The following is a 27,388-nucleotide window of genomic DNA, read 5'->3' as shown; positions in this document are numbered from 1 at the left end:
AAGTTGAATTTGTTAACAAATTTTTTTTAAAATAATGCTAAACTACATTCTTTTTGAATATTTTGAGATGAACTTAATGTTAAACTGGAATGAACTGTGTCCCTTTTATTTTTTTACATGTAGCAGCTGCATCCTCTCCAGTAAGGGGAAAGTATACTACAGGCACTGTGTACACTGTGGGGCGTCTGACAGAACATCATGTCAGAAGTCTCTTTCCCTTAATTGTATCAGAGTGTGCGAGTGTGTGCATGTGTGCGGCGCTAATCAAGTCATGTTCACCACGTGTAACATCCTCAAAGGAAATGAGTCACTGGTAATGAAGACCTGTTAACATGGCAGGATGTAGCAGAAACGGAGGATCAGAGCCATTATACGTAAAAAGACTGATAGGGATGTTTTCCCCCTTTTTGTTTGTTGTTTAGAAAATAGCTTTAAAAATTGTGTTATGAATACAGATGTTAGTGGTCACTGTTATTTTGCAGTCCATGCATCTATCACACTGGATATTGTGAGAGTATCAGACTAAAAAAGTGTGTTTGTACCTACATGGGGCGCAAACACTTCTAATATAGATTTTAAAAACTAGCAATTTATGTGCATAATACATACTTTTTAACATTTATATTTACATTCATTCATATGCATTGTTGGGGTAACACATTACAAGTAATGTGAGTTATGTAATCAGATTACTTTTTCAAGTAACTAGTAAAGTAACGCTTTATTTTTACATTTACAACAAAATATCTGAGTTACTTTTTCCAATATAGTAACGCAAGTTTCTTTTGTTTTCCAATGTATTTACTGACAGCTCTCCTGTCCCCATGTTGAGAGAAATCAAGAATAAAAGTGCAGAAGCGTTGTGTGCACTGCGTAAACATGATGGTTAGACTAAATGTGAGCATTTACTCACTTGCACAAAAATAGATTCAGTATTCCTCAAAATAAAAACTGTGAAATGCAAACTCAGAATATTACACAAACCTAAATAAATGTTAAATAACACAAATATACTTTATGTATTTAATCTCACTTTATTAACCAATGTCAGTTCTGCTGACCTTCGATGATCCAATTCAACCATATATTAATAAGCAAAAATGATTTTATATAAATATTACATATGAACTGTAAACCCTAACGCTTAAAATAATTAATTGGTTTGAGTAGGACAAACTTAAATAAGTTCAGTCAAATGAACTTTTATAAGTATTTAGCACTTTCTTTTTCCTTCAAGTTCACAGAACTGATATATTTTAAGTAAACTGAACTGTTTCATTGTTTTGAGTTTAATGAATTTAGATGAACTTAAGTTTAACTGAAACTGGGCTGGGATTTCTATTTCCCAGCATGGCACTTGAAAGGGAGAGTAAACTCTAAAATTAAGTGTTTGTGCAAGATTTGTGTTAAGTGGGAGATTTAGTAGTGATTAATGTTTTGTTATGCTAATTTAGAAGAGTTTCTGTTTATGTGGGTTTTTGGAGAGTTACCATCATGGTGCATGCGGCTTGGTTTGAGAGTAAGTATCTTAAATGCTTTATCTTGCACTCGTTCAGCAAGTGCTATATCATGCTATTGTTAACATGTTAACAATCTAGCAAGTTTGCATTTTCTGAATTAGCTTGTTATAGCTAGTTAAGTTTACACTAATAAATCAGTTTACATTGAGGTTACATGGTAATTTTAAGTTAAATGTATGAAATGTATGTGTGAGCAAACATTTCAAGTTAAGAATAATTAAAATTGAGTACAAAATAAAAATATGCCAGTTCTCCTTACTTAAACTTTGAATTTCTTAACTTTTAAAGGGTTAGTTCACGCAAAATTGAAAATAAATGTCATTTATTACTCACCCTCATGTCGTTCTACACCTGTAAGGCCTTCGTTCATCATTAGAACACAAATTAAGTTATATTTGATTAAATCCTGATGGCTCACTGAGGCCTCTAGCCAGCAATGACATTTCCTTTCTCAAGATCCACTAATGTACTAAAAACATATTTAAAACAGTTCATGTAAGTTCAGTGGTTCAATATTAATATTATAAAGGGAAGATAATTTTTTTTTGTGCACCAAAAAAAAAGCGAAATAACGACTTTTCAATAGTATCTGGCCAATTTAAAAACGCTGCTTCATATCTTTTGTTTCGAATCAGTGAATTCAGATCGCATGTCAAAATGCCAAACTGCTGAAATCACGTGACTTTGGCGCTCCAAATCACTGATTCGAAACAAAAGATTTGACGCAGTGTTTTTAAATCGGCCATCACTAGATATCATTATGTCGTTATTTTGTTTTTTTGCCACACAAAAAGTTCTCGTCGCTTTATAATATTAAGATTGAACCACTGAACTAACATGAACTATTTAAAATATGTTTTGAGGACCTTTCTGGATCTTGAGAAGTTCAGTGGCATTGCTGTCTAGAGGCCTCACTGAGCCATCGGATTTCATCAAAAATATCTTAATCTGTGTTCTGAAGATGAACGAAAGTCTTACGGGTGTGGAACGACATGAGGGTGAGTAATTAATGATGTTATTTTCACTTTTGGGTGAACTAACCCCTTTAACAACAGATTGCCTCAAATTTTTTGAGTTTTGCCAACTTATTCAGGTTTACATTGTGTTTAAATTTTTTGTTTCCTATTCTTCTGCAATCCAGAATGGCAGCACAGCTGAAAGGTTTGTTCGAGCTGCACCCTCTACTGTATAGGTGTGAATTTGCATTTGACTTTTGATGTGAAAGGGCCTTTACATTTGCCAAAAGATTATTTTTTTATTACATTTAATTAAAAAACAAACAAGCAAGACCAGCCTAGATGAGAAAAAGTAATGCAGAAGTAACAATACTTTCCGTAAAAAAGTAACTAACTCAATCAGTTACTTTTTAGGGAGTAACGCAATATTGTAATGCATTACTTTTAAAAGTAACTTCCCCCAACACTGTTCATTTGGCAAGTTGTTTTATCCAAAGTAACTTACACTCTTAGAAAAAAGGTTCAGTGGGGTTCTGTATAGAACCTATAGGGTCCAATTTTAAGAACCTTTATGCCAAAAACTTTCACTTTGATTTGTAACATGTTATTTAAAATGTTTCTAGTGATAGAGCATGTTTACAAGCTGTTTAATTCATAATATTGATGTCAATCAAGTCTGTGTCAGGGGAAAATACATTTTAGAATAAGATATGTTGTATCAAGTGAAATATTAACAAGTTAAAACTTAGCTTAAAAACATGAACAATTTTATAATATCAGTAGTGTCACATTTCTATATTGATGAAAGAAAATGAAGAGTTTGGTTCCAAAACGCGATAAACGCCATTTTCAAAAAATTGAGTTTCCACCAAAATCAGTATTGTATCTGGTCGGTATTGAAAAGTCATTTATTAATTTTGCGCAAAATGCGATATCCGTCGTGTTATTCTGTCATGTTTTCTCCCTTTCTTTCCAAAACGCGACAAACGCCAGTCTCCCTTCTCTGCAGAACGCGATATATCCGCTCAACCGATCACAGCGCTCCATTCCACACACTGTAAACATTGAAGGCTTTTTTAAAAGCCGTTTTTAATACCAATGTACTCGGCAAATGTGTTTATTTAACCGTGCGGTGGCGCCAGATACTCTTTAATCGGTAATGACAAATAATTTAACAAGATTCATTTTGGGAGCGACGGCTGAATGTATTTTTAGTAAAATGCCTGTATATAAGATAAATATTGGCAAAGTTGAGACTCTGTCATGTATATGAATCAACTTACTTTGTGTATTTTCAATTTGAAAAATAACTTTTATATTGATGGATTAATTGCATTTTGAAAAAAAAGTGTCATGGATTTATTGCATTTTGGGGAAAAAAAATAATACGTTTTTATAATAAACTTTTTAAAATCAAAATGTAGATTTGAATTTTTTTATGTTTTTATAACCAAAAGATGCTATGTGAAAGTTTGAAACAGAAAATAGTGGTTTTCATCTTGCCACTTTCTTGGTAAAGAAAACACCTTTTTACTCAAATTAATCAAAATGGAGTTATTGCGTTTTGGAACCAAACTCTTCAAATACTAACTAATCTAATCTTCTCTTAGTCACAAATATAGGCCCTTGATAAGCAAAACCATTCTCATGAGACACTATGAAGCCAAAAATGTAAATTCCTTTAGTGTTATCAAGAGACCAGATGATAATAAGAACTGGAAGTCATGCAGTGATTATTTACAAGACAGATCATTTGCAAGTGATATGCATGGAGTCTTTATTTACACAGCCCATGTGACCAATTTGCAATGAACAGGATTTCCTCCCTGTAACTAGGCAGTTTTAGATAACTTGCCCCAAAGTGCTGCTAAAGCAATTTAATATTCTCATATGAAACTGGCTATGATATTGAAGCTAGAATCCAGGTAGGGTGAACTGACCTTAGAACAACACTTAGGGGAAGTGTGTATCCGACAGAGAAAGATTCCAGTTATGCATGTGATCACTGTTTATTCTTCACTGAGAGAGTTGCTGATAACAGTGTTGTACGGGACACCTCTGATTTCCTCAGAAGGAAGCACCTGTACCCTGTGGAAAAAAAGGTTTTGCCACAGCACACAGAAAATCACAACAGTGTCCACGTCACTGCGTCCCCCAAAGGACTCTTGGATTTTGTTTGCACATGCGAACGAGCTCAAGTAACTCGCAGCTCCAGAGGCGAGAACAGCAGGAAAAGACATGCAAACAGCTGCGGTTTAGAAAGTGACAGAGAAAACATTGGTGTTCTCCAACTGAGTGGTCTAGTTAGAAGGTAAACATGACACCCTTTGAGAGTAGTATAACAAACAAAGATACACTAGACATTTGGCTATAAGATGACTGTAGTCCTATAGCTGTAATGAAGACTTGCTGGGTAACTGTCTCACAAGTACAATACTGTAGGCAGACAATACCTGTGTTAGGATTTTATGCAGGTATCTGCATTAAAATTGTATGATAAAGCTACATTATTCACTCAAAAAAGAAAATTCATTCATCAATTACTCAACCTCATGTCATTCCAAACTTTCTTCAGTTAACACAAAGACACTTCTTTCAAAAACATTAAAATACCTTAATGATCCCAAACTTTTGAGTGTATATATATATATATATAAATGTATTCTAACTATTTTAAATTCAACTGGTGTTCCACAAAGAAAAAAGTAAACATGGGATATAATCTCATTCATGACATTCCTTTGATCGTTATCTCAGATGGAAAAAATTGTACAGGCACCTAAAACACTTTGATGCATACTGTACCTGTAAAAAAATTTTTGACACCACATTGTGTGAAAAATTATTTTGTCTGAAAAGCTGATTGTGTATGTGTCAGCATGTTTCTACATGCATGCTGACTCATTCTTAAAGTGAATTTCTATTGCAAAATATTGTTAAATACTTGGTATTGCTGAGATCTGTAGAGACCTGTCTATTGAGCAGTTACCAGTCAACAAAAAAAACAACCACCACTATTTCTTAGTTCTGTTGTACTTTTAAAATTGCCACATTGTTGGGGGTGGGGAGGCTTTATGTAGGCTACATCTGTTTTCCATGGCAAAAGTCCTAAAGTCATTCATCTGATAACTCAGGTTTTTTTTTTAACTTTTGACTTCCCCGAACTAAAGTTTAAAAAACTGCATTTTAAGAGACTATCACTTGTCAGCTATACTAATTTTAGCAAAGCATTCTACATAAACAGCAAGGAGGAAAAGGCGAGAGAAATTCACACCACAAAAAAAGCACATTCCTCTAAAGAACAAAACTAGTCGGACTTGACTGAGTTGTTCTTTTACTCGCATGAGGTTTGGTTTGCTATAGCTATTCTTTCCCTGACATACAACACTAACAAATACTTTCCTCATACTACGGCTTTAATCAATGGGTTAAATTCTTTTCTGTAATTATGTGGCATGACAGATTAAATAACTCACTTACAAGAACCATCTATTATTATTTAGAAACACTTTCTGCACAAAGACAAATGCAGCACTGTACAGAAAAAGCTACCATTGTGACAATGGAAATACTATCGCAGGAAATACTTCCATCACTACATTTACTGAGCGATGAAGAGACTGGACATGAAATGTTTATGCCATATCCTTTCCATATAATTAAGTGAAAGGGGTCAGTAGGATTTTTTAAAAATAAAATTTTAATCAGCAAGGATGCATATGATCGAAAGTGACAGTACATTTTTACAAAAAACCTCCATTTCAAATAAACGCTGCTTTTATTCATTAAAGAATCCTGGGAAAAAAACATGGTTGAAAACCATATTATTAAACAGCATGACTGTTTTTAACATTTATAATAAAAAAATGTTTCTTGAAGGATCATGTGACTCTGATTCTGATTTTACTAATTTTCATTACTTTCACAGGTCCAGAAATAACTACTATTTACTATCTACACTCTAAAAAATGCTGGGTTAAAAACAACCCAAGTTGGGTTAAAAATGGACAAACCCAGCAATTGGGTTGTTTTAACCCAGCGTTAGGGTTAAATGTTTGCCCAACCTGCTGGGTAGTTTTATTTAACTCAACTATTGTTTAAAAATTACTGTATTGCTTAATTAAAATTAACCCAAAGTATGTTGTAAATGAACATTTATTAATGTTCAATGAATAATTATTAAACAATAAACATTTATTAAATTGCTTATTAATAAATGTTCACCTTTTGACTATTATTGTTGCCTCTAATTGCATCTGGTTTTTAATTTGAAAAATAAACCAGCTATTTTAAGCCAGCCATATAGTAATTTTTAAATAATAGTTGGTTTAAATAAAACTGCCCAGCATGTTGGGCAAACATTTAACCCAACCGCTGGGTTAAAACAACCCAATTGCTGGGTTTGTCCATTTTTAACCCAACTTGGGTTGTTTTTAACCCAGCATTTTTTAGAGTGTAGTTTCCATGACCGTGTGAATCCAGACACCAATGTTTCTTTGAGACAAGCACCAGCTAGTTCTCAATGTAGCATTGCTTAGACTGGATCAAACTGGACCAACAAGCATCATGATGAATACAGTCCTTGTGTCAACTAAAGCCATAAGGATTAAATGCAATCGGTATTTACCGTGCTAAACAAGATTATGATCTTTGTGGTGATCACATTATCTGTGGCAGCACACTGATATAAACCAGACATTTGCGATTACAGAACATGGTGTTTACTTAGTTCTAAAAGACCAAAACATTACTTATTTAGCTCATAAAGTCTCTTAATCTCATGATGTTTGTCAGAATGAACACTTGGTCTAATATGACTTGCAGCACCCTTTTGAACCCACTGAGAATTATTTTTCAGACAAAAGGACAGGGGAAAACAGCTACTAGACCTCCATCTACCCCGACCTCATCCTTCAAGCTGGAATGAGTTGAGAGCAGAGCTGAACAAAAGCAGTCTGCCAACATACTGTCATCAGATACAGACGGGGTGGGGGAGTGAAGGGGGGGCCTGCATGGAGAGCCAGGTCGCTACACCTCTCTCTTTCCCACAAAATCTCATAGACTGCACTGCAGGGTTTCTGAGATAACTGAACACAAGCTCACAGTTTTCCTTGAAACAATGTCTAAAACCGCTTTCAACAAGTGAAAGTACCAACCATTGTTTAAAAGCAACAAAAAAGCATTTTGGATTTCTACAAAAGTGCCATTATAACAAAAAGACTCCCTCTTTCTCTGCTTCTTTTACAAGCAGTCACATGATAATCTATTCCCCCCCCCAAACAAAAGTTTGCAGGAAAAATAGGTCTGCGTAACGAACAGAGGGGTAGATAAAGTATAAAAATGCATGAATGTCATTGCGATACAAAATAAACTGTTATATAAAAATTATAGTTAGTTCTAAGAAAATGCCTGTAAACAGATGATATTTGGTTTGATATGTTATATTTTAACGCAATGAAATTGCTAAATTTTAAGTTTGGTTGAAGTGTACAAAAGTGTTTTGGGGTTTCCACAGGTGCGATACCGACCTGCAGTTCAGTATCAGTCTAGCGAAAGTGTGGGAATGGAAACTGCACTGCAGATTTTTTCCAGTCTGTCACCATCCCAGCTCAGCTTTACTGACATCAATGGAATGGGGGGGGGGAGAGTCCCAGTCGCTCTGGATTTACGAGTCAGGACTGGAATTTAGGGACGCATGTGATACACAGCAGACAAATCCTATAAATCCCCTCCAGTTGGGCTATTTGAGTGTTTCTGATGCCTGCAAAGGTGGATGCATCACAGATAAGGGGTCAATTCTAATCTAAGGTTTTGTAATGTATGATGCAGGGGCATTTGCTTTCCATTCTCACCTTAGTGTTACTAAACCAAAGAAGAATGTGGTGGTGCAAGGCTCCAAATACTCATGCTTTTTAAAGGCATGAGTAAAAGGGATGTTTCACCCAAAATTAACAATTCTGTCATTTACACACCATCATGCTGTTCCAAATCTGTAAGGCAATTACTGTAAAATAACCAGGGACAGTTTTCATGCTTTAAAAGTAACACAAAAGCACCATGGAAGTATCATAAAAGCTATCTATATAACTCATGCTGTACATTATAAGTTTTCTAATGTTATAAAACAAGGAATGCACCAACATTAAAATTCGGGCCCATACTGGGGTGCGTTCCCCAAAAGCATCGTTAGCCAACTAACATCGCAAGTTCCGTCGCTACTAACATAGTTCAACGATTTGGTGTTTCCCAAAACCATAGTTCAAACGAACATTCACAAACTGCATCGCAAACTTGTGTGGTTTGAACAACAGCTCTCGAGCTGTGGTTAGAAGGTTCTTGTTTTTATGACGTGAACTTAATAAATCGTTATCTTGAGCAAAATAAGCAAGCTGACATTAAGTACAATGTATATCTTTTATTTTGAATATATCCAAAGGTATTTTACATATTTTAGTTTGTCCAGAGATTTTAAGCACCTCTTTTGCGCATGTGCGTATGTGCTCTAGTACGTGAGAACGAGCCTATGATTGAATCTGGAAATAAAGCAAAATAACTGAGAAAAATGAGAATTAGTCCTCAGATTCCATGTCCGTAACTTATAGGAAAAAATCTAGCATTAATTCGATCTCAAACTGATTCAGTTTTTACTTTTTTTCACCAACGTGGCTGAATGACAAGTCTGCTACAATACAGTTTCGGGAAACAGTCGTGACTAGCTAGTTGAACTATGCATCGTACTATGGTAGCGAAGCAACGAGTTACGTCGTTGTATGGGAAACGCAGCCAATAACCAATAAATGCTCATATTGAAATTCTTTACTATTTTGTATAAAGCAAAATAGCAGAAGATTACATTTAACAGTGTTATTAAATTATTAGTGTTTTTAAATATTGAGTCTAATATAAATGTAAAAATAAAGGAAAATAGCATTAAATATCCAATATCGATACTAATAAGTTTCTCGGCAGATAAATGATATGGTTGTGATATATTGCATCCCCACATACAATAGCTTTGAGTGAGGAACAGACTGAAATTTAAGTCATTATTCAGTTTAAAATAACATGAACATGAGTTAAATGACAGATTTTTCATTGTTAGGTAAGCTATTCCTGTAACATAAGGAAAAATGACCTGACCATAAAATGAAAAAAAGACTTTAAAAAGTCTCATTGTGTGCAAGTATTACATGCGACAATTTAGAATAAACATAGAAAGCCCCTTTATTGCAAATCAACATAAAACCTACAATACGAATCATCCTTCAGTGTAATAATTCAAAAAACCCTTTATATTAAGTTTATATATTTCTAAGTGATAGTAAACAACCAGAGAAGTAAACAACAAGAAAGTAAACAACTAAAGTGCGTGTTGGTTCTAACCAAATCTGGGCACATAAAAATAGTTCACAACAATCAACTGTAACTGTTCTTTTCTCCTCCGTTTATATAATACATTTACGGTCTATTTTTCTGTTTTTGCTGTTTGAGCATCTTTCTTCGTTTTAGGATCATGTCATGAAGTCTTTCGAGTCCCTCTTTGAGACCATCACCAATGATGGCGCAGGTGGGCTGTAGGTGCCACGGCGTAGAGGGTCCCAGTTCATTGAGCGCCAGCATTGTCTCTATCTGTGACAGTGACAGAGCCTGTCTCAAGTCCTGCTTGTTGGCAATAACCAGCACAGGCACTCCTTGATTTTCAGTGGAGCGGGTGATTTTGTAAAGTTCTGTCTTAGCCTCTTCCATCCTCTCTGCGTCCAGAGAGTCCACAACAAACATGATGCCATCCGCGCATCGTGTATAGGACTTCCAGAGAGGGCGCAGTTTCTCATGGCCACCAACGTCCCAAAAGTGAAACGTCACTGTCCGCGAGTCCCCTACAGCTATTCGGACTTTCTCCGCATTGAAACCTTTGGTGGGGACAGTGTTGACAAACTCATTGAACTGCAGACGGTACAGCACCGTTGTTTTGCCTGCAGAGTCCAGACCCAGAATAGAGATGTGAAGAGAATTAAAGAATGGAAGACTGGAAAGAAAGTTGGGTTGCTCTGATGTTCCGTTCCCCATTTCCCTCAGGAGTGTGAGAACAACACGAGTTTAGGATGATGTTCCATAGGTCCAAAACCCCACATCCAATGCATGCCTAGAAGTTCATACATAGGCACATGGTGGTTTTTAAATGGTGATTGAATGATCTAATACAATTTGCATAGTTGCATGATGACAATTATTTGTGAGGATCTGTTTTAAATACTGTCCCACTTTATCTTTACATGTCAAACAAAATTAGAGTTCAGGTAAAGTGAGTTACTTTAAAAAAAAGTTCTGACACATGATCCTAAATCATTATACTGTTATGAGCTTTCATGGCATAGAAGATCATATCAAACAATGGTTTCAACATAGTTTGTCCAAACAGATCTAACTGGTCAGGGTTAAACTAAAATGGTAGACCTTGCTCAAGCTGGGGTGCCTTTCCCGAAAGCATCGTTAGTCAACTATGATCATAAATCCTATTGAACTCTATTGGTAATGACAGAACTTGCGACCATAGTTCGCTTTGGGAAACGCACCCCAGGTTAGTGCTGGTAAACTACTTTACACAACTAAATAACAAGCATTAAAGTACGGAAGAGGATTAGGGCCAAGCAATAATAAAAAATTAAAACCATCTCGAGATTAAAGTTGTTAAATTTTGAGAAAAAAGTCGTTAAATTTCGAGATAAAAGTCGAGATAAAATGTTGAGAATAAAGTCATTAAATTACGAGAAAAAAGTCGTTAAATTACGAGAACAAATTCGTTAAATTATGAGAAAAATGTCGTTAAATTTCGAGATAAAAGTTGAGATAAAATGTTGAGAATAAAGTCATTAAATTACGAGAAAAAAGTCGTTAAATTACAAGAACAAATTCGTTAAATTATGAGAAAAATGTCATTAAATTTCGAGATAAAAGTCGAGATAAAATGTTGAGAATAAACTTGTTAAATTACGAGAAAAAAACTAATTAAATTTCAAGAAAAAAGTTGAGATAAAATGTTGAGAATGAACTCGTTAAATTACGAGAAAAAAACTAATTAAATTTCGAGAAAAAAGTTGCGATAAAATGTTGAGAACTCATTAAATTATGACTTTATTCTCAACATTTTATCTGAGTTTTTTCCTCATAATTTAACGAATTTGTTCTCATAATTTAACAACTTTTTTCTCGTAATTTAATGACTTTATTCTCAACATTTTATCTAGACTTTTTTCTCGAAATTTAACGACATTTTTCTTGTAATTTAATGAGTTTATTCTCAACATTTTATTTCGACTTTTTTTTCTCGAAATTTAACGAGTTTTTTCTCGAAATTTAACAACTTTAATCTCGAGATGGTTTAAATTTTTTATTATTGCTTGGCCCTAATCCTCTTCCATATTAAAGTGTTAGTTCACCCAAAAATGAAATTTCTGTCATTGAGTATTTTAACCTCATGTCGTCCCAAACCCATAAGACCTTCGTTCATCTTCAGAACACAAATGAAGATATTTTTGATGAAATCCGAGGGTTTATTTCTTATTTTATTTTTTTATTTTCTATTTTAATGATGTCTTTACTACTTTTCTGGACGTCAAAAGGTGCAATGACGTTGCTGCTGCGAGATTCAGAAACCCTCTGATTTAATCAAAAATATCTTCATTTGTGTTCCGAAGATGAACGAAGGTCTTATGTGTTTGGTACGACGGTAATAAATGACAGAAATTTCATTTTTGGGTGAACTAACCCTTTAATGTTCCAAACACCAACTTGACCAGCTTAAAGGGATGGTTCACCCAAAAATGAAGTTCTGAAAAGTTCTGAAAGTTCTTCCTTTGTGTTCAACAGAACAAAGAAATTCATACAGGTTTGGAACAACCTGAGGGTGAGTAAATGATGACAGAATTTTCATTTTTGGTGAACTATCCCTTTAAGCTGATATAAAAATGGCTTTTTGTAAAAATGCAATTCTAATGTTTACCACTTTTCATTGCAAAATATTGTTGACATTATTGACATTTTAGTAGCAACTAACATATTTTTTTACATTTTTTTTATATAATTTTATAAACTTCTGTCCACTATATCTGTAAGAAAAGGTTAAGTGTCTAAATGTGTACATTAAAACAAAATTACATTAAATGTTATTTTTTATATATTTGCAGTACATTTAGGAGGGTATAGTATCATAGACAAACTCAAAGTCTATATAAAAGGTATATATATATAAAATATATCAATACTCAATTACGACCAAAATCGCGCAAATTTCATAGTATTTCGTCATAGTTCATCTAACTTGTACAGATTTCGAGGAGCATTTCTTTAATGTAAAAATTTAAATGTGTAAACCCACAAGATCTCAGTACGCAATATTATTATCTCATGGCGCAATATTCCCTAAAAACTGATAAACAGGGTGGTTTAACAATGAAAGTGAGCGCGATAAGAGAGCTCCGCTGAGCACGTAGTTTCTTTGGAAGTCACTCCACCTGTCGAAACGAAACTTTTCTGAGTCCTATTTATCCATCCTAAACAGTGACCAATATATCCGTATATAATGCAAATATTACCTTAATCGAAGTGACAGCAGCTCTGGAGAAAGATTGTGGATGTTTAAAGCGCATGAACCACAGCTCGCGCCTTGGGGCAGTATAATGAATCAATCATGACGCGGTGACAAAATGAGCTTTTATAGAAAATAAAGATGAGTCTGTATCCCTTATCTGTAGGTAAAAGTTTTAAAACTAAACTCACAGTCGCCCATTCAACTTACCGTTCAGACTTCATACTTCGCAAGAGCGCGTCATTCATTAACGCCCTGGCAGCTCTGCTCTGTGTGCTGCTGACTGACTGGAACGGCGCGCGCCTGAACTCACGCGCACACGCAGCTCATTTGTTTACCTTTAAAATGATTGGTCAACGAAGGTCATGCGCCATAATGAGATGTATGAGAAAAACGAGAAAGCTACAACTATTACTGTTAGTCATTATAGTTTAAATTTCTCATGCTATACAAAATATATTTTAAAAAATATAGCCTATATTAAAACATTTAATAACACTCTAAAAAAAAAAAAAAAAAAAAAAAAAAAAAAAAAAAGGTGCTAGCCCTAAAAGTGGTTCTTGACTTGTAATCATAGGGGAACCACTTTTGGTGCTATGTAGCATCATATCTTTAAAGGTGCTCTACAGCACCTTTGTCAAATGGTGCTATGTTGAACCCATAAGAGGTGCCATTTCGCATTTTATTTCTTCAACAAAAATGGTGCTAAACAGCACCAAATTTTGGCTTGTAAAGAACCTTTAAAGGGGCTTAACGGGTTCTTTGAACGGCAGTGGTGCTATATAGCACCTTAACCATCCTAAAGAACCAGTGAACAACCGCTGAAGAACCAAGATTTGGTGCTATACAGCACTTAAAGTGGTTCCCCTATGATTATGAGCCAAATAACCACTTTTATATAGCATCATTTTTTTTTAGAGTGAATATTAAAACGAAACTTAATTAATATCTTGTTTGTAACATTTCTATTAATGCAGTGGTTATATTTATTTTGTTTGTGCAGTAAAAAACAACATATTTGCCTGTTTGCTTGTTTGTACTGTTTTTTTTTTTATCAAAAGAAATGAAAATAAACAGAAAGAAAGTGTGTAATAAACAACTCTATAATAATGTGAGCAGCAAACTCATTAGAAAAAAACAGCACCCTTTCATTCGTTTCTCTTAAAACAGATTCATTTCCTCCAGCAGTTGGTAAACTTTTCTTCAATTCGGTCCATTAAGGCACTATATACACCTCTTCTGCGGCGATATCTCTGTAACACAGAAAGTAAGATGTTTCTAAAAAAGTTAATAAATCTGTTAAGATAAATATGGGTGTTCTCTCCATTCTCACTGTATAAGATGCAGATTTTGGGGGCCATGGCGTCTTTGGTAGTATGAGCCTTGAGTCCCATTTAGGCTCTGCCGGTTTGAAAGTGTTCATTTTGCTCACTGTGTTTCTGTGAGAAGGGTTCAGGTCGGGCTGGCTGTCAGTGACTGTTGAGACATTGAAAAAAAATGCAAAGCTTATCAGTAATACATGTTGGGTTACTGGGTGACCTTTGTTCTATACAATGGTTTGTATTAGATAAGTGCTACAAGATTGCTTGTACAGTGGAAACACAATGGCAATAATATGCAACACAATTCATACCAACCCAATGTTCAATGTTGGAAAAACCATTCATATTTCTCTCTGTTTTCAGTCCTGATGTCTTAGTGAAAATAATTCACCTGCTTTTAGGCATTGAGACTTTAAGAACAAGCAGTCTGGGTCCTTTTCCACAGACGTCACCATGTCTGGCATTCCCTCAGCACACTGCAATCGAATAAGGAGTGTTTAAATGTCTTATAAAGACTGTCATCTAGTGTTGATACAGTGCAGTGCAGATAATATAAGCAATAATCTTTATGCAAACTCACAGGTCTGAAGTTGTGAGGTTTTGGATCTTTGTAAGGCCCGACAGGATTCGTCCCTGCTCTTACAAACAGCAGTTTTGTCTCTAGTGAGTCTGGTGGTTTGTAGCATGTGATAAATGGTTGTTCTTTATGTGGAGATAATATTGAAGGAGTAACATCCTTAATCTTTTCCAAAACAAAAGATGTTTGTTCCACACTATCATTTGATTTAACCAGGTGAATGTTTTTGCTCTTGATCCGTGGCAAACCCACAGATCTGTAGAGTTTTGGGTGAAGTCAGGGGCTTTTATGTTCCATGGATCAAGGGGACTACTTGTGGCGGGACGAGTCCACAACTCCTGCTTGAGATCAAGTTTTGACTCACAGAAAAGAGCAGTTTTCTTCTGAGGTCAAAAGACATGGTAGTATCCAAATGCTCAGGAAGATTCATGTTCAGAGCAATGATCTGAGACCAAACAAACATGCATAAAACATAATCTTATTTACAGTTAGATAGATTAATGCCATTATATATGCAAAAGCAGGAGCAAGATGATGATTTAGGAGATAGAAATGTAATTATATATATAAAAATATAGCTAAAATATTAATGTTAATAAGAATAAATAATATAAAAACAAAACTAACGTTTAAATAAATAAATGCATAGATAGATAGAATTCTTAAAATCAAGGTCGACTTACCTTTCTCACAGCAGAGTGGCTGTCATTCAGCCATGACTAAGTAGACAGTGAAGAGTTCAAACTGCTGTGCTTGATCAAAAAAATTAAAGCCAGCTCAGCATGAAGCATTGGATACAACAAAAAGAGGTTGCCAGGCAGCAAGAGTTTCAAGTTCTCATTCAGAGACTGCATGTGGACAGAGCACAGTGGGGACATTGTTGAGGAAACAAAGAGATGCCTTAGCAACCATCAAACTATGAATTAAAGTCACTTTAAGTATGAAAGACTTTGTGAAACATTTTATTGCAAGGGATACCTATGAGTTATATCTTCAGTTATCGGTTTTATATAATATATAATTGATTTATATAACTGACAATACTAATGTGTATGTGGGAAAAAATGGCAGATTTATATTTATTCTTTTTAATGTTTTTAGCAATTGCAACAAAAAGCAAATGTTCATATTTTGTTTCTTTCCATTTTGGGACTTTTGATCTAAATGACTCCTATTTCATGGTTGTTAAGTGTTTTGGACGTTGCTTTTGCGTTTTGTAGTAAGTTGATGCAAAAGTTCAAATTGTACTTTCAAATCAAAACCAGCAGAGGGCAATCAACTCATTTAAAGACTCTCTCTCTCTCAACCCATATTTCCACTTTTAAACATCTAGTTTGTCCTCTTAAATGGCTAGTTCACCCAAAAATGAAAATAATGTCATTAATTACTCACCCTCATGTCGTTCTACACCCGTAAGACCTTCGTTCATCTACGGAATACAAATTAAGATATTTTTGATGAAATCCAATGGCTCATTGAGGCCTGCATTGCCAGCAACGGTACTTCCTCTCTCAAGATCCATAAAGGTACATTTCATGTGAGTTCAGTAGTTCTACCTCAATATTATAAAGCAATGAGAATATTTTTGTGCACCAAAAAAACAAAATAACGACTTTTTAACAATATCTAGTGATGGCCGATTTCATAACACTGCTTCTTGAAGCTTCGGAGCTTTATGAATCAAATCAGTGGATTGGAGCGCAGTTTGGCGGTTTGATATACGATCCGAATCACTGATTCAATTCATAACCCTCTGAAGCAGTGTTTTGAAATCAGCCATTACTAGATATTGTTAAAAAGTCATTTTTGGGTTTTTTTGGCGCACAAAAAATATTCTCGACGCTTTATAATATTAAGATAGAACTACTATACTAACATGAACTGATTTAAATATGTTATAGATTTTGAGAGAGGAAGTACCATTGCTGTATATGTAGGCCTTGCTTAGCCATCGGATTTCATCAAAAATATCTTAATTTGTGTTCCATAGATGAACGGGTGTAGAACGACATGAGGGTGAGTAATTAATGACATTATTTTCATTTTTGGGCGAACTAACCCTTTAAACACATACAAAACTTTAATATAACATAATTTATGAAATGGAAACTTTGGTAGCCTATATGCTCTGTAATAAAAGTAGCAGACACTGGAAAGTAATTCTCTGTAAAAGTAGACCTATCTTCCCCCCCTCGAGATGGGGAATAGATGAAGAAAACAGAGGATGCTAAGATATTGCAAATACATTTAGAGCATATAAAATTTCATTAACCGATCAAAAAATAAGGATTGTAAAAGATTAAGTGCTTAAAAGCCTTCAGTAAACTGTACTATTATAGTGGAAGGGTATTGACTTGACCTTGACTATATTTCTACTCCGTATGAACTTTACATGAACATTTCAGGAAGAAGAAGTTAACAGAGCTAAACCCAAGTCAGTGGGTCAAAGAGCACAGCTGGGTTTTATGGGGGTCGTGCTTTAAAAGAGCAGAAGCTCCTAACAGAAACTCTCTATTGTACATAGAACAAGCCAGATATCCAGCTGGTAGGACAGGTTGGTCAACCCTTTATAAGATTGGTCTTGAGGTGCAACGAGAACCTGTCGAACAATGGAAATGAGCATCTTAACTGAAGAGGGTATGACCTCAAACCCTTGTAAAAGTTCAGACAAATATACACTCTAAAGGAAAATGGTTCTAAACAGTACCAAATTAGGGTTCTTCGACTTCTTACAATAGCAGAACCTTTTTGGTGCTAAATAAATCCCTTTTTATAAGGTTCCATAAAGAAACATGCTTTGAAAGTGCTATATGGATCTTAATTGTGTTATTAATAACATCTTTAATTATGGTTGGATGGCTGAGCTCCAGAAAACCAGTAATGATGTGGCTTTGACAGTTACAGATTTGAAAAACAAAAAGGCGGGAATAAAGAACCCTAAACTATAACACAAAGAACCATTTCAGCATATAAAGGGTTCTTCAGGACCATACAGTTCTAAATAGAACTCCGTAAAGAGTGCAGTGTATTATTCACACTCCTTTACAAAAAAACTCATAATTTCAATTGACATAGATGATTAGATGGACTATTCATTTTTTATTAAAGGAATAGCCTAGTTCACCCAAAAAGGAAAACTTTCAAAAGCATTTTTACATTTGTAAAAGATCACTGTCGTTATATATAAAGGGTTGCGCAAAAATGTTTCTTTTATTTTCAAGAATAAAAAATAACAGCATACAGGTCAGAATTCTCATTTTTGGGTGAACTATCCCTTTAAAGCACTTTAGTTCAATGTTATACATTCACAGCTTTTAGACTTTGTGATATTTTGATTGCTAATCACACCAGATCATGAAAAAGTCTTGCCACTGGTGATTGTTTAACATTCTGCTTTTCTCATTAGGTGTCACAGCTGTTACACTGCATTAACCCCTTTTATCCAAATCAAAGTAAAAATAATGGGAATATGTTGTGGTTTTGTTGTGTCTAATGAGTATCATTCAGTAAAAATATACAGCATGGAGGAAGAATTTAATTATTTCATACAGTGTGTCAACACCCCTCGAGAAACAGATGGTGTTATACCAGTGCTCACTCTTCATCCCGTGAATGTTATTCACATCTTCTTTGAGAAGGAGTGGCACGCCCTTGATAAAAACAGTTTAACAGATGGCCTCTGGTTATGCGATTTCTTCACAAAGTCTCGCAGGCATCACACAACAGATTTTGTTTAACTTTCTCGGAGCAGAACTTTGGCTGATTATTGTAATGTTGATATAAGCAGCCCAGCAATGGACAGTTAGTGAAGAATAATTCTTGTTAATGCTCAGTAAGGTCAGTGTTAAATTTGAAAGCTGTTGCTCATTAGCAAAGCTATATATTGTGAATTTTGGTATCTTGCCACATAGTCTAATTAATCCAACTAACAACAGGTAGGCCTATTACATGAACTTCTAACTTACATTTTGAGGGCTAACTTACTATTGCGATTAAATACTACTGTAGGTGGATGATGGACATTCTCTTTTCATTACACCACATACTGATAAGAGATGAAAGGCACAAGAGCAAAAACAGACATATTTCTTGAAAAGATGTAGGCTACAGAAAATGTTAACATCTGGTTCTCTAATCAGACTGGAAAGAAGATACACTTTGCATATCACAGGACAATAAAATTAAAGTTACACTTTATTTTACAGTGCTGTAGTCACATTGTAATTACTCAAATAAGTACTGTGTATTATTAATTAACTACATGTACTATTACAGTTAGGGTTATGGTTTGGTTTAGGGTTAGTTACTTGTAATTATGCATAATTTACTGTTATTAATATAGTAAGTACATGTAGTAACATGTAACTATGATACTGTAAAATAAAGTGTTACCAAAATTAATTCTTATTGGATATTTCTTCATCTGTGGGCACTTCTGACCCTGTGGACATTTTGAAAACATAATTTTCATGCTTAGTTTTTTTTTTAACAACAAACAAAAAAATTATGTTTAGCATTTTGTGGTGAAAATGACATTTTAAAATGTTTTATAAATGTCTTGCTACATATCATTTCATAGCCTAGGTCTCGTTTTAATTTATATTTTGCAATTTTTATAAAATAACTGCTTGATTGAAAATGAAGAAAACGTACGCAGGCTATTCGTGAGAAATAAATATCGAGTACAAATACTTATTTGATTTTTCTTTATTTTCATAGCAAATTCTTCCTCACTGACAAGCAGCCTACATTTCCTTTGGTAAATAAGTAGCCTAGCCTACACTAACTTTTGGAAAAAATAATTGTTGGTCGTTGTGGTGGAAATGACGCCACCGCTGTGGGACGTTGTTTACAAATGTGAATAAAGACATTTTTCATGGTCATTTCAACGTACTATCGTGAACACACCCTTTTTATTAGTAGATTTAACTGAAAAAGTTGTGGTTAAAGTATGTAGAGGATGTGTGTAATATTAAACGAGCACTGGAGAATGGGACAGTTAGCTCGAGATGCTCCAGCGGGAGGAGGTGTGTGTGGTCTGGACAGCAGCCCACGAAACACTCGCTGTTCGCCTCAAAGACCGCTGAAGACATTTCAAATATTTCTTTGCCAGCTTTCATTTCGGGCGGGATATTAATCTGTATAGTGTTATTGGTTTGGATAAAAGGGTTTCTAAAGAGCATTAGAGACGGAAATGCATTTAAACATCTGTGTGGAGTATTGCCTTGCTGTTATATTTATTATTTTAAACAACACTGTCAGCTGTCAAAAAGGTAAGTCGATCGATAAACATTCTGTCTTGGACTGCTAAAATACATTTAATTCTGATGGAGAACATTTGGGCAACAGGCTGCTTTATTTTTTAGAGAAGTTTGAGTAATATATTTGATTAGCTACTTTTTTATTCAATTCATTATTAATAATTATATAAAATAAATATAAATGTATTAATTACCCTGTAGTATGATGTGTGATCGCCACACTTAAAGGTGCATCCTCAGTATTTTTTTTTTTTAATAATTAAAAAGTTTTACTCTTAAAGAAATTAACAGTAATTTTGAGAAATAATAATAAAGTAAATCCCCACGAGATGAAGACTAGAAAAGGCTGTTATATCCTACATGGAGCGGGTCGCCTTCTCAAGGACGCCTTGTTGACATCACATGACCTGACGTGATGTGACATGCAGTTTCTACTACTACTGTCAATGATACTACTGTTTACTTTATGTGGCGTTTTCACAATGAATTGTGAATATATCTTGAGAATCAGAATTTGTTCCTTTCATCAAGCATGCGGTGCAGTCAAAATCCCATCTTGGATATTCGAGTAGCTTGCCATCTTGCCACTGTGCCTTTTTCATGAACCCTCCCACTGCCAGCAAATGATTGGTGAAGATATATCTCAGGACAGGCAGCAAAAGATATCTCAGCTTTCTCTGAGCTGACGCCATCTAGATCTTGAATTGCCCTCAAATTATTGTTGCTTCTTGTCAGAGACATGTTTTCATTCCTTTGCATGTCAAAAGATGTTTTCATAAGGAAAGGGGTGCTTGCTTTGAAATTTTGTGAAGTTCTTAGAAAGGAGCATCTTTAAATATTTGCAGATGCCACTTGGTTTGATGTTTTGTATTTCATGAAATTAAATTTCATAAATTATTTAGGGGTTCAAGTGCGTAGTCTTATATAATCTTTGGCTCAAGACAAAATGCATGCCTCTGATTTGCTCGTCATTCTTGCAAAAAAATTTCAGGTATTTTGGATTTTTTTAAAAACCTACTTTTGTGAATTAGTCTTAGGTTTTTGGCCTGATCGGAACCAAACCAGTGCAGCAAGATTCTCTGGAGTCTAATTGTCATAATTCTAAAAAATTTTTTTAATTTTGATTCACGGTCCCCAAAATGTTCAAAGTGGGTGGAGCCACTTTTACTAAAATGGCTATAACTTGTAAACAGAATGAGATATTTTCACCAAACTCAACACACCTATGTAAGAGTGGTCGCGTGAAAAAGGACGGCACTTGGTGGTGCTATAACAGGGAAAAAAAACATGAAAATGCCTATAACTACTTCACCGTTAGTCCGATCGACTTGAAAATTGGCATGCAGTGTCTTTTTTTTGAGGTTCCATGACTGTCTATGAGGACATTGACGCATCTCAAAAAACATGTCCGCCATCAGCCAATAAAATATGAGCAGCTATCATACTAGGTTAACGGAGGCCGATCGGAACAAAAATCGCTGGGCCTGTTTGACTCACGGCCCTAGAGGCCTGTGAGAAATTCGAAAGAAATCAGCCACCAGGGGGCACCTTCGCATTTTCACGTCCGTAAAAAATGGTGTATTGCTTGATTTTTCGCACACACTCACAACAATCGTACCATATAGTATGAATACTCCTTATTCTAAGCAACTTTACCTCTAGGACCGCCGCTGTCCATCAAAGCGTTTGTTAAATATTGATGATTATTTCAAAAACCAACTTTGATAACTGTTAAAAAGCTTTAAAAAACATATATTTCTTATGGTAAATTGCCTGTATTGGCTGTAAATGGTCTTTTCCATTTATGATCGAGATGGTTACAGGCTTGTTAAATAAAACAATACCGTTTTACCCATGTGCTTAAAGGCCTTAAAGCACTTGATAACTGCTGCTCGCAGCTATATTTTCATTTAATATATATATATATATTTTTTTAAAAAGAAGTGAATAAATATGTTTATTCAGAAAAGATGCATTAAATTCATCAAAAGTGACAGACAATGTTACAAAACGTTTTGTGGTATCTGTCAAGAGTTAGTAAACAACAATAAAGCACATGAGACAGAAGTAGCGAACTTCATCCAACTTGTTTACTCTTCACTTCTGTTCTCACACATTTTGTCATTACACACAGTTCTGACTTTTTTTTCAAAATAGTAGTCACAATACTATTCACGCATGAACACAACAGATTTCTTTTTAAAATAAATGCTGTTCTTTTTAACTTTCTATTCCTCAAAGAATCCTGAGAAAATATCACTGATTCCACAAAACCATTAAAGGTGCCCTAGAATTAAAAATTGAATTTATTTTGGTATAGTTAAATAACAAGAGTTCAGTACATGGAGCGACATACAGTGAGTCTCAAACTCCATTGTTTCCTCCTTCTTATATAAATCTCATTTGTTTAAAAGACCTCCGACGAACAGGCGAATCTCAACATAACACCGACTGTTATGTAACAGTCGGGATCATTAATATGTACGCCCCCAATATTTGCATATGCCAGCTCATGTCAAAGTCCCTTTAAGACAAGTCATTTCACTCGGCGGCCATCTTTGAAACGCTTCTCGGGCATCCTGGACATCATGCAATCTCTTTGAATGGGGAAACATCAAATTCTCCAAAACTGTTCGCCAACCTTACGATTAAATTTCATATTTGAAATCACCAATGAAATCTAACAACAACCAGCTCATAAATTTAGTTTCTAAACGCTCGAATCATGACAAAAAAACTGTATTTTTCAGGCTGGATCAAGCTAATGCGCATGCGCAGACCTAAATGCGTGTCTCTTCGGAGGCGCGCGTCTGACTGTTTCTATAGAAACCGGTGATTCTAACGGCCGCTGAAGTGACGCGATGACTTTACCAGTCGGCGATTGGCTCTTATTTAGAAGGCGGTACTTATTCCGCCATATTGTGCTTTACACTGTCTCCCATTCAAAACAATACGAGTGACACGTCTTGTGTTATTCTTTAGTCTTTGCTCATGTTCAAGCATTAAACAAGGGCAGGATGTCTGGATCTGCACAGCTGAATCATCAGACTAGGTAAGCAAGCAAGGACAACAGCAAAAAATGGCAGATGGAGCAATAATAACTGACATGATCCATGATAACATGATATTTTTAGTGATATTTGTAAATTGTCTTTCTAAATGTTTCGTTAGCATGTTGCTAATGTACTGTTAAATGTGGTTAAAGTTACCATCGTTTCTTACTGTATTCACGGAGACAAGACTGTCATGATTTTCATTTTTAAACACTTGCAGTCTGTATAATTCATAAACACAACATCATTCTTTATAAATCTCTCCAACAGTGTGTAATGTTAACTTTAGCCACGGAGCACTATCAAACTCGTTCAGAATCAAATGTAAACATCCAAATAAATACCATACTTGCGCGATTAGACATGCTGCATGACGAACACTTTGTAAAGAACAATTTTGAGGGTTATATTAGCTGTGTGAACTTTGTTTATGCTGTTAAAGGCAAGCGCGAGCTCCGGGGGCGGGGAGCATGAGCGTTTAAAGGGGCCGCAGCCTAAATCGGCTCATATTTAATGATGCCCCAAAATAGGCAGTTAAAAAAATTAATAAAAAAAAATCTATGGGGTATTTTGAGCTGAAACTTCACAGACACATTCAGGGGACACCTTAGACTTATATTACATCTTTTAAAAAGACGTTCTACGGCACCTTTAAACAGCACAACTGTTTTCAGCATTGATAATAAGAAATGTTCCTTGAGCACCAAATCAGCGTATTAAAATGATTTCTGAAGGATCAAGGAAAATTCAGCTTCTTAATCACAGGAATAAATTACATTTTTTCATTTTTTTTTTAAAATTGTAATAATGTTTCACAATTTTACTGTTTTTATTGTATTTTTATAAGAGACTTCCTTCAAAGTCATTTAAAATAAAATTATACCGACACCAAACTTGAATAGTAGTGTAAATAATAGAAGACCTGATTTTTTTTTTCAGTAATTTAATTTCATACTTGTCTCAGTGCGTTTGGTATTGCATTCCTCTGTGTTGTATGTTTTTGATCAAAACTCAGTGTGTGTTTGTGTGTATTATTATAGTGGAGCCCCCTGAATGCAGCCGTGGGGGTTATACTGTTCTTCAGAGCCCGTACCGAAGCACCAGGTTCAGCTCACAGCAGCTGCTCCAGTCTGCCCTGCAGGAGCTCATTTGTGATCATTCACTCTCTCCCGGATGGTATCAGTTCCAGATCTTTAATAAGCCGGCCCGTATGCCCACCAAATGTGTGGAGGTACAGTACAGTACAGTACATCTGTGTAATCAGTCCAGCCTGCTGAACAATGCCTCCTTTATGTTACAACATAATGACCCATGTTTCTATATAACCCCTACAGGTGAATCAGTGTGGAACACAAGCCCCAGTGTGGCTCTCCTTGGCCGAGGGAGAGACTCTCCCACGCCCTCTAGAGGTGAAGCAGATGACGGCCTGCGCTACCTGGCAGTTCCTCGGAAGCGGCAGTAAAGACTGCTGTCTTTTTCGCCTGCCTGTCACCGTACGCAATTGCGGGGACTTTTATGTGTACTTGCTCCAACCAACGCAAGGATGCATGGGATATTGCGCTGAAGGCAAGTCAATGGACCTCACTGAGCAGGCCTATTTGAAATGTTAGTATGATTATCCTTTGGTTCTGCATCATGCATCCCAAAGGCTGTGAAAAATCAGACAGAAATCATCCTTTTCAAAATAAAAAGCAAAAAAGAGTGCAAAAAGAGAGTCGTCATTACATTACATTTTATTATATTCGCAGAGATGTCACAATCCAATCAAACCAGGTGTGATGGGAGACAAAGGAATAGTGATGGAACCTGCAATGGTAAGCAGTTCAGACTTGTCCACCAAAATTATAAAACTACATCTTCAAAACTAAATAATCTAAGCAAAATAATTTAACTTTTTTAATTGCTCTTTTTCACCAAATTATTTTCCAGAGCTTGTGAAACCAATGCTTGTGAAATACACTAAAATGAACTGCTGCATTTCCAGAGTTCATTGTCATGCAGGCACCAAAACAGTTTAGAGCTGGCAATCATATGGAATGTCCCTGCCCCCATGTTATCCTGCTAATGAATCTAGCAGAAGTTCATGTATTTGTGTTGTTTTTGTGTTTTAACTGTGGCATGGAGCGTCGTCTTGGCAGCTGTTCACAAGTGATCCTTCTCCTGGTCTTAGGCATCTGAACTTTTCCTTCAAGTGGAATCCTTCAACACACTTACTCTAGAAGTGCCCTCTTCATCAGGCATCATAAAGCATGTCTTGGAAGTGAAACAGACATGATGATTAAGAGTTTGGCCTGAAATCTGGGTCTTGGGTCATTCATTCCTTTGGACTTATTGTTTTAAAGCTGAAGCAGCACCAAACATTCTTTATTTCAGACAAAATGGCATTTTGCATTTTGATGTGAACAACTACAGACATACAGCAGGGTCACCAAATCCGATCGGGCAGCATTAGAGTTTTCTGAAATCTGTTTCCCCCTCTATTTCACACAAAATGGCTTCAATAATTTCCAAATTCACTATGGTGATGCCTAAACTCCTCTGTTTCACACTCTAGAAAGCATGCAGAAAGCATACATCGGGGTCACCAAATTCAACAAGGCAGCATTAGAGATTACCGAAATCTGTTACCCTCTGGCTTTAATGACTTTTATATTCTCCAAATATTTATAAATACAAATATATATTTAGATATCCTAAGTATATGGTTTGAAGTATACATTATTTGTATATTTATACACTGCCCAGCCCAAAAAAAAGGTGCTGTTTGGATTTAAATAGGCAAATACTTAACGAGTCTATGATAGAATCATTACTACAGTGATTATTATGTGTCTAGCATGTTACAGTTCATCTAACACTAAATGATGGAGTGTGTAGCTTTTCATTTCTTAAAGGGATTCTTGGTTATGATTTCACTTTAACTTTAACTTTAATTTTAGTTAGTGTGTAATGTTGCTGTTAGAGCATAAACAACATCTGCAAAGTTACGACACTCAAAGTTCAAAGCAAAGGGAGATATTTTCTTTTACAGAAATCGCTTTTTAAGGACTACAACAAATGGCTGGTAGAGACTACAATGAGCTTCTTCCCGGTTTGGTGACATCACAAACCCCAAAATTTGCATAAACCCTGCCCCCGGGAACACGCAACAAAGGGGGTGAGGCCATGTTGGGCTACTTTAGAGAAGAGGAAGAGTTGTTGTAGTAGAGTGTTGTTATCATGCCATCATTTTATGCCGACTGCTTCACAAATGAGGGTAAATTCAACACTGGATTTGAACAAAAGATTAACATGACGGCACATGCTAGTCGACGAGTTGAATCAACTCCACAGCAACTACATAAATTTATCCACTAACCATTTAGAAACGTCCAGACGCATTCTAAAAGTTGTAACTTCTTCCTGAGTCTCTCCATCAGTGTGAGATTCTCCAGCAACCGAAGCACAAGCTGTTAAAGCTCTGCCCTCTTCTGGAAAGGGGGCCGGGAACAGAAGCTCATTTGCATTTAAAGGAACACACACACACACACAAAACGGCGTGTTTTTGCTCACCCAAATAGGGACAAATTTGACAAGCTAAATGATCTGTGGGGAATTTTGAGCTGAAACTTCACAGACACATTCTGGGGACACCAGAGACTTATATTACATCTTGTAAAATGGGCATTATAGGTCCCTTTAAAGGTGCCCTAGAATCAAAAATTGAATTTACCTTGGCATAGTTGAATAGCAAGAGTTCAGTACATGGAAATGACATACAGTGAGTCTCAAACTCCATTGTTTCCTCCTTCTTATATAAATCTCATTTGTTTAAAAGACCTCCGAAGAACAGGCGAAGAACAAGAAGAACAAGAACTGTTACGTAACAGTCGGGATCATTAATATGTACGCCCCCAATATTTGCATATGCCAGCCCATGTTCAAGGCATTACACAAGGGCAGCCGGTATTAACGTCTGGATCTGTGCACAGCTGAATCATCAGACTAGGTAAGCAAACAAGAACAATAGCAAAAAATGGCAGATGGAGCAATAATAACTGACATGATCCATGATAACATGATATTTTTAGTGATATTTGTAAATTGTCTTTCTAAATGTTTCGTTAGCATGTTG

The 27,388-nt window shown here is 35.5% G+C and overlaps 3 protein-coding genes across 5 annotated transcripts in view; 1 reads left to right on the top strand and 2 right to left on the bottom strand.

Moving 5' to 3' along the window:
• Positions 1-9,675: 9,675 nt before the first annotated feature.
• Positions 9,676-13,417, bottom strand: arl4aa (ADP-ribosylation factor-like 4aa). Of its 3 annotated transcripts, none has more exons than XM_048161535.1 (3): positions 13,272-13,386; positions 13,069-13,184; positions 9,676-10,619 (listed from the first exon to the last, which is right to left on the bottom strand). In XM_048161535.1, the coding sequence occupies exon 3, from the start codon at positions 10,541-10,543 to the stop codon at positions 9,935-9,937; it is 609 nt and encodes a 202-aa protein (XP_048017492.1). In that variant the 5' UTR covers positions 10,544-10,619; positions 13,069-13,184; positions 13,272-13,386; the 3' UTR covers positions 9,676-9,934. The 3 variants fall into 3 exon arrangements, with proteins under 3 accessions (XP_048017492.1, XP_048017493.1, XP_048017491.1); XM_048161536.1 differs by having other exon boundaries at positions 13,069-13,138; positions 13,272-13,378; XM_048161534.1 differs by lacking the exon at positions 13,069-13,184 and having other exon boundaries at positions 13,272-13,417.
• Positions 13,418-13,605: 188 nt separating this feature from the next.
• si:dkey-30e9.6 (uncharacterized protein LOC564083 homolog) lies at positions 13,606-15,390 on the bottom strand. Its single transcript, XM_048161641.1, is given in 6 exon segments — positions 13,606-14,314; positions 14,395-14,537; positions 14,775-14,859; positions 14,964-15,232; positions 15,235-15,276; positions 15,279-15,390. Coding segments are annotated over 6 exon segments (732 nt in total). The 3' UTR covers positions 13,606-14,233.
• Positions 15,391-19,833: 4,443 nt separating this feature from the next.
• vwdel (von Willebrand factor D and EGF domains-like) overlaps positions 19,834-27,388 on the top strand; it is a 34,962-nt gene continuing 27,407 nt past the window's right edge. The window contains exons 1-4 of the mRNA XM_048160328.1: positions 19,834-20,233; positions 24,315-24,505; positions 24,609-24,840; positions 25,023-25,088. Coding sequence (XP_048016285.1) covers positions 20,155-20,233; positions 24,315-24,505; positions 24,609-24,840; positions 25,023-25,088 — 568 coding nt within the window. The 5' untranslated portion in view covers positions 19,834-20,154. The remainder of the gene's footprint in view (positions 20,234-24,314; positions 24,506-24,608; positions 24,841-25,022; positions 25,089-27,388) is intronic.

This window comes from Megalobrama amblycephala, linkage group LG16 (assembly GCF_018812025.1).
Source record: "Megalobrama amblycephala isolate DHTTF-2021 linkage group LG16, ASM1881202v1, whole genome shotgun sequence".
NCBI lineage: Eukaryota > Metazoa > Chordata > Actinopteri > Cypriniformes > Xenocyprididae > Megalobrama > Megalobrama amblycephala.
Note: the sequence above shows the minus strand (reverse complement) of the source record. Positions and strands in the feature narration are given on the sequence as shown.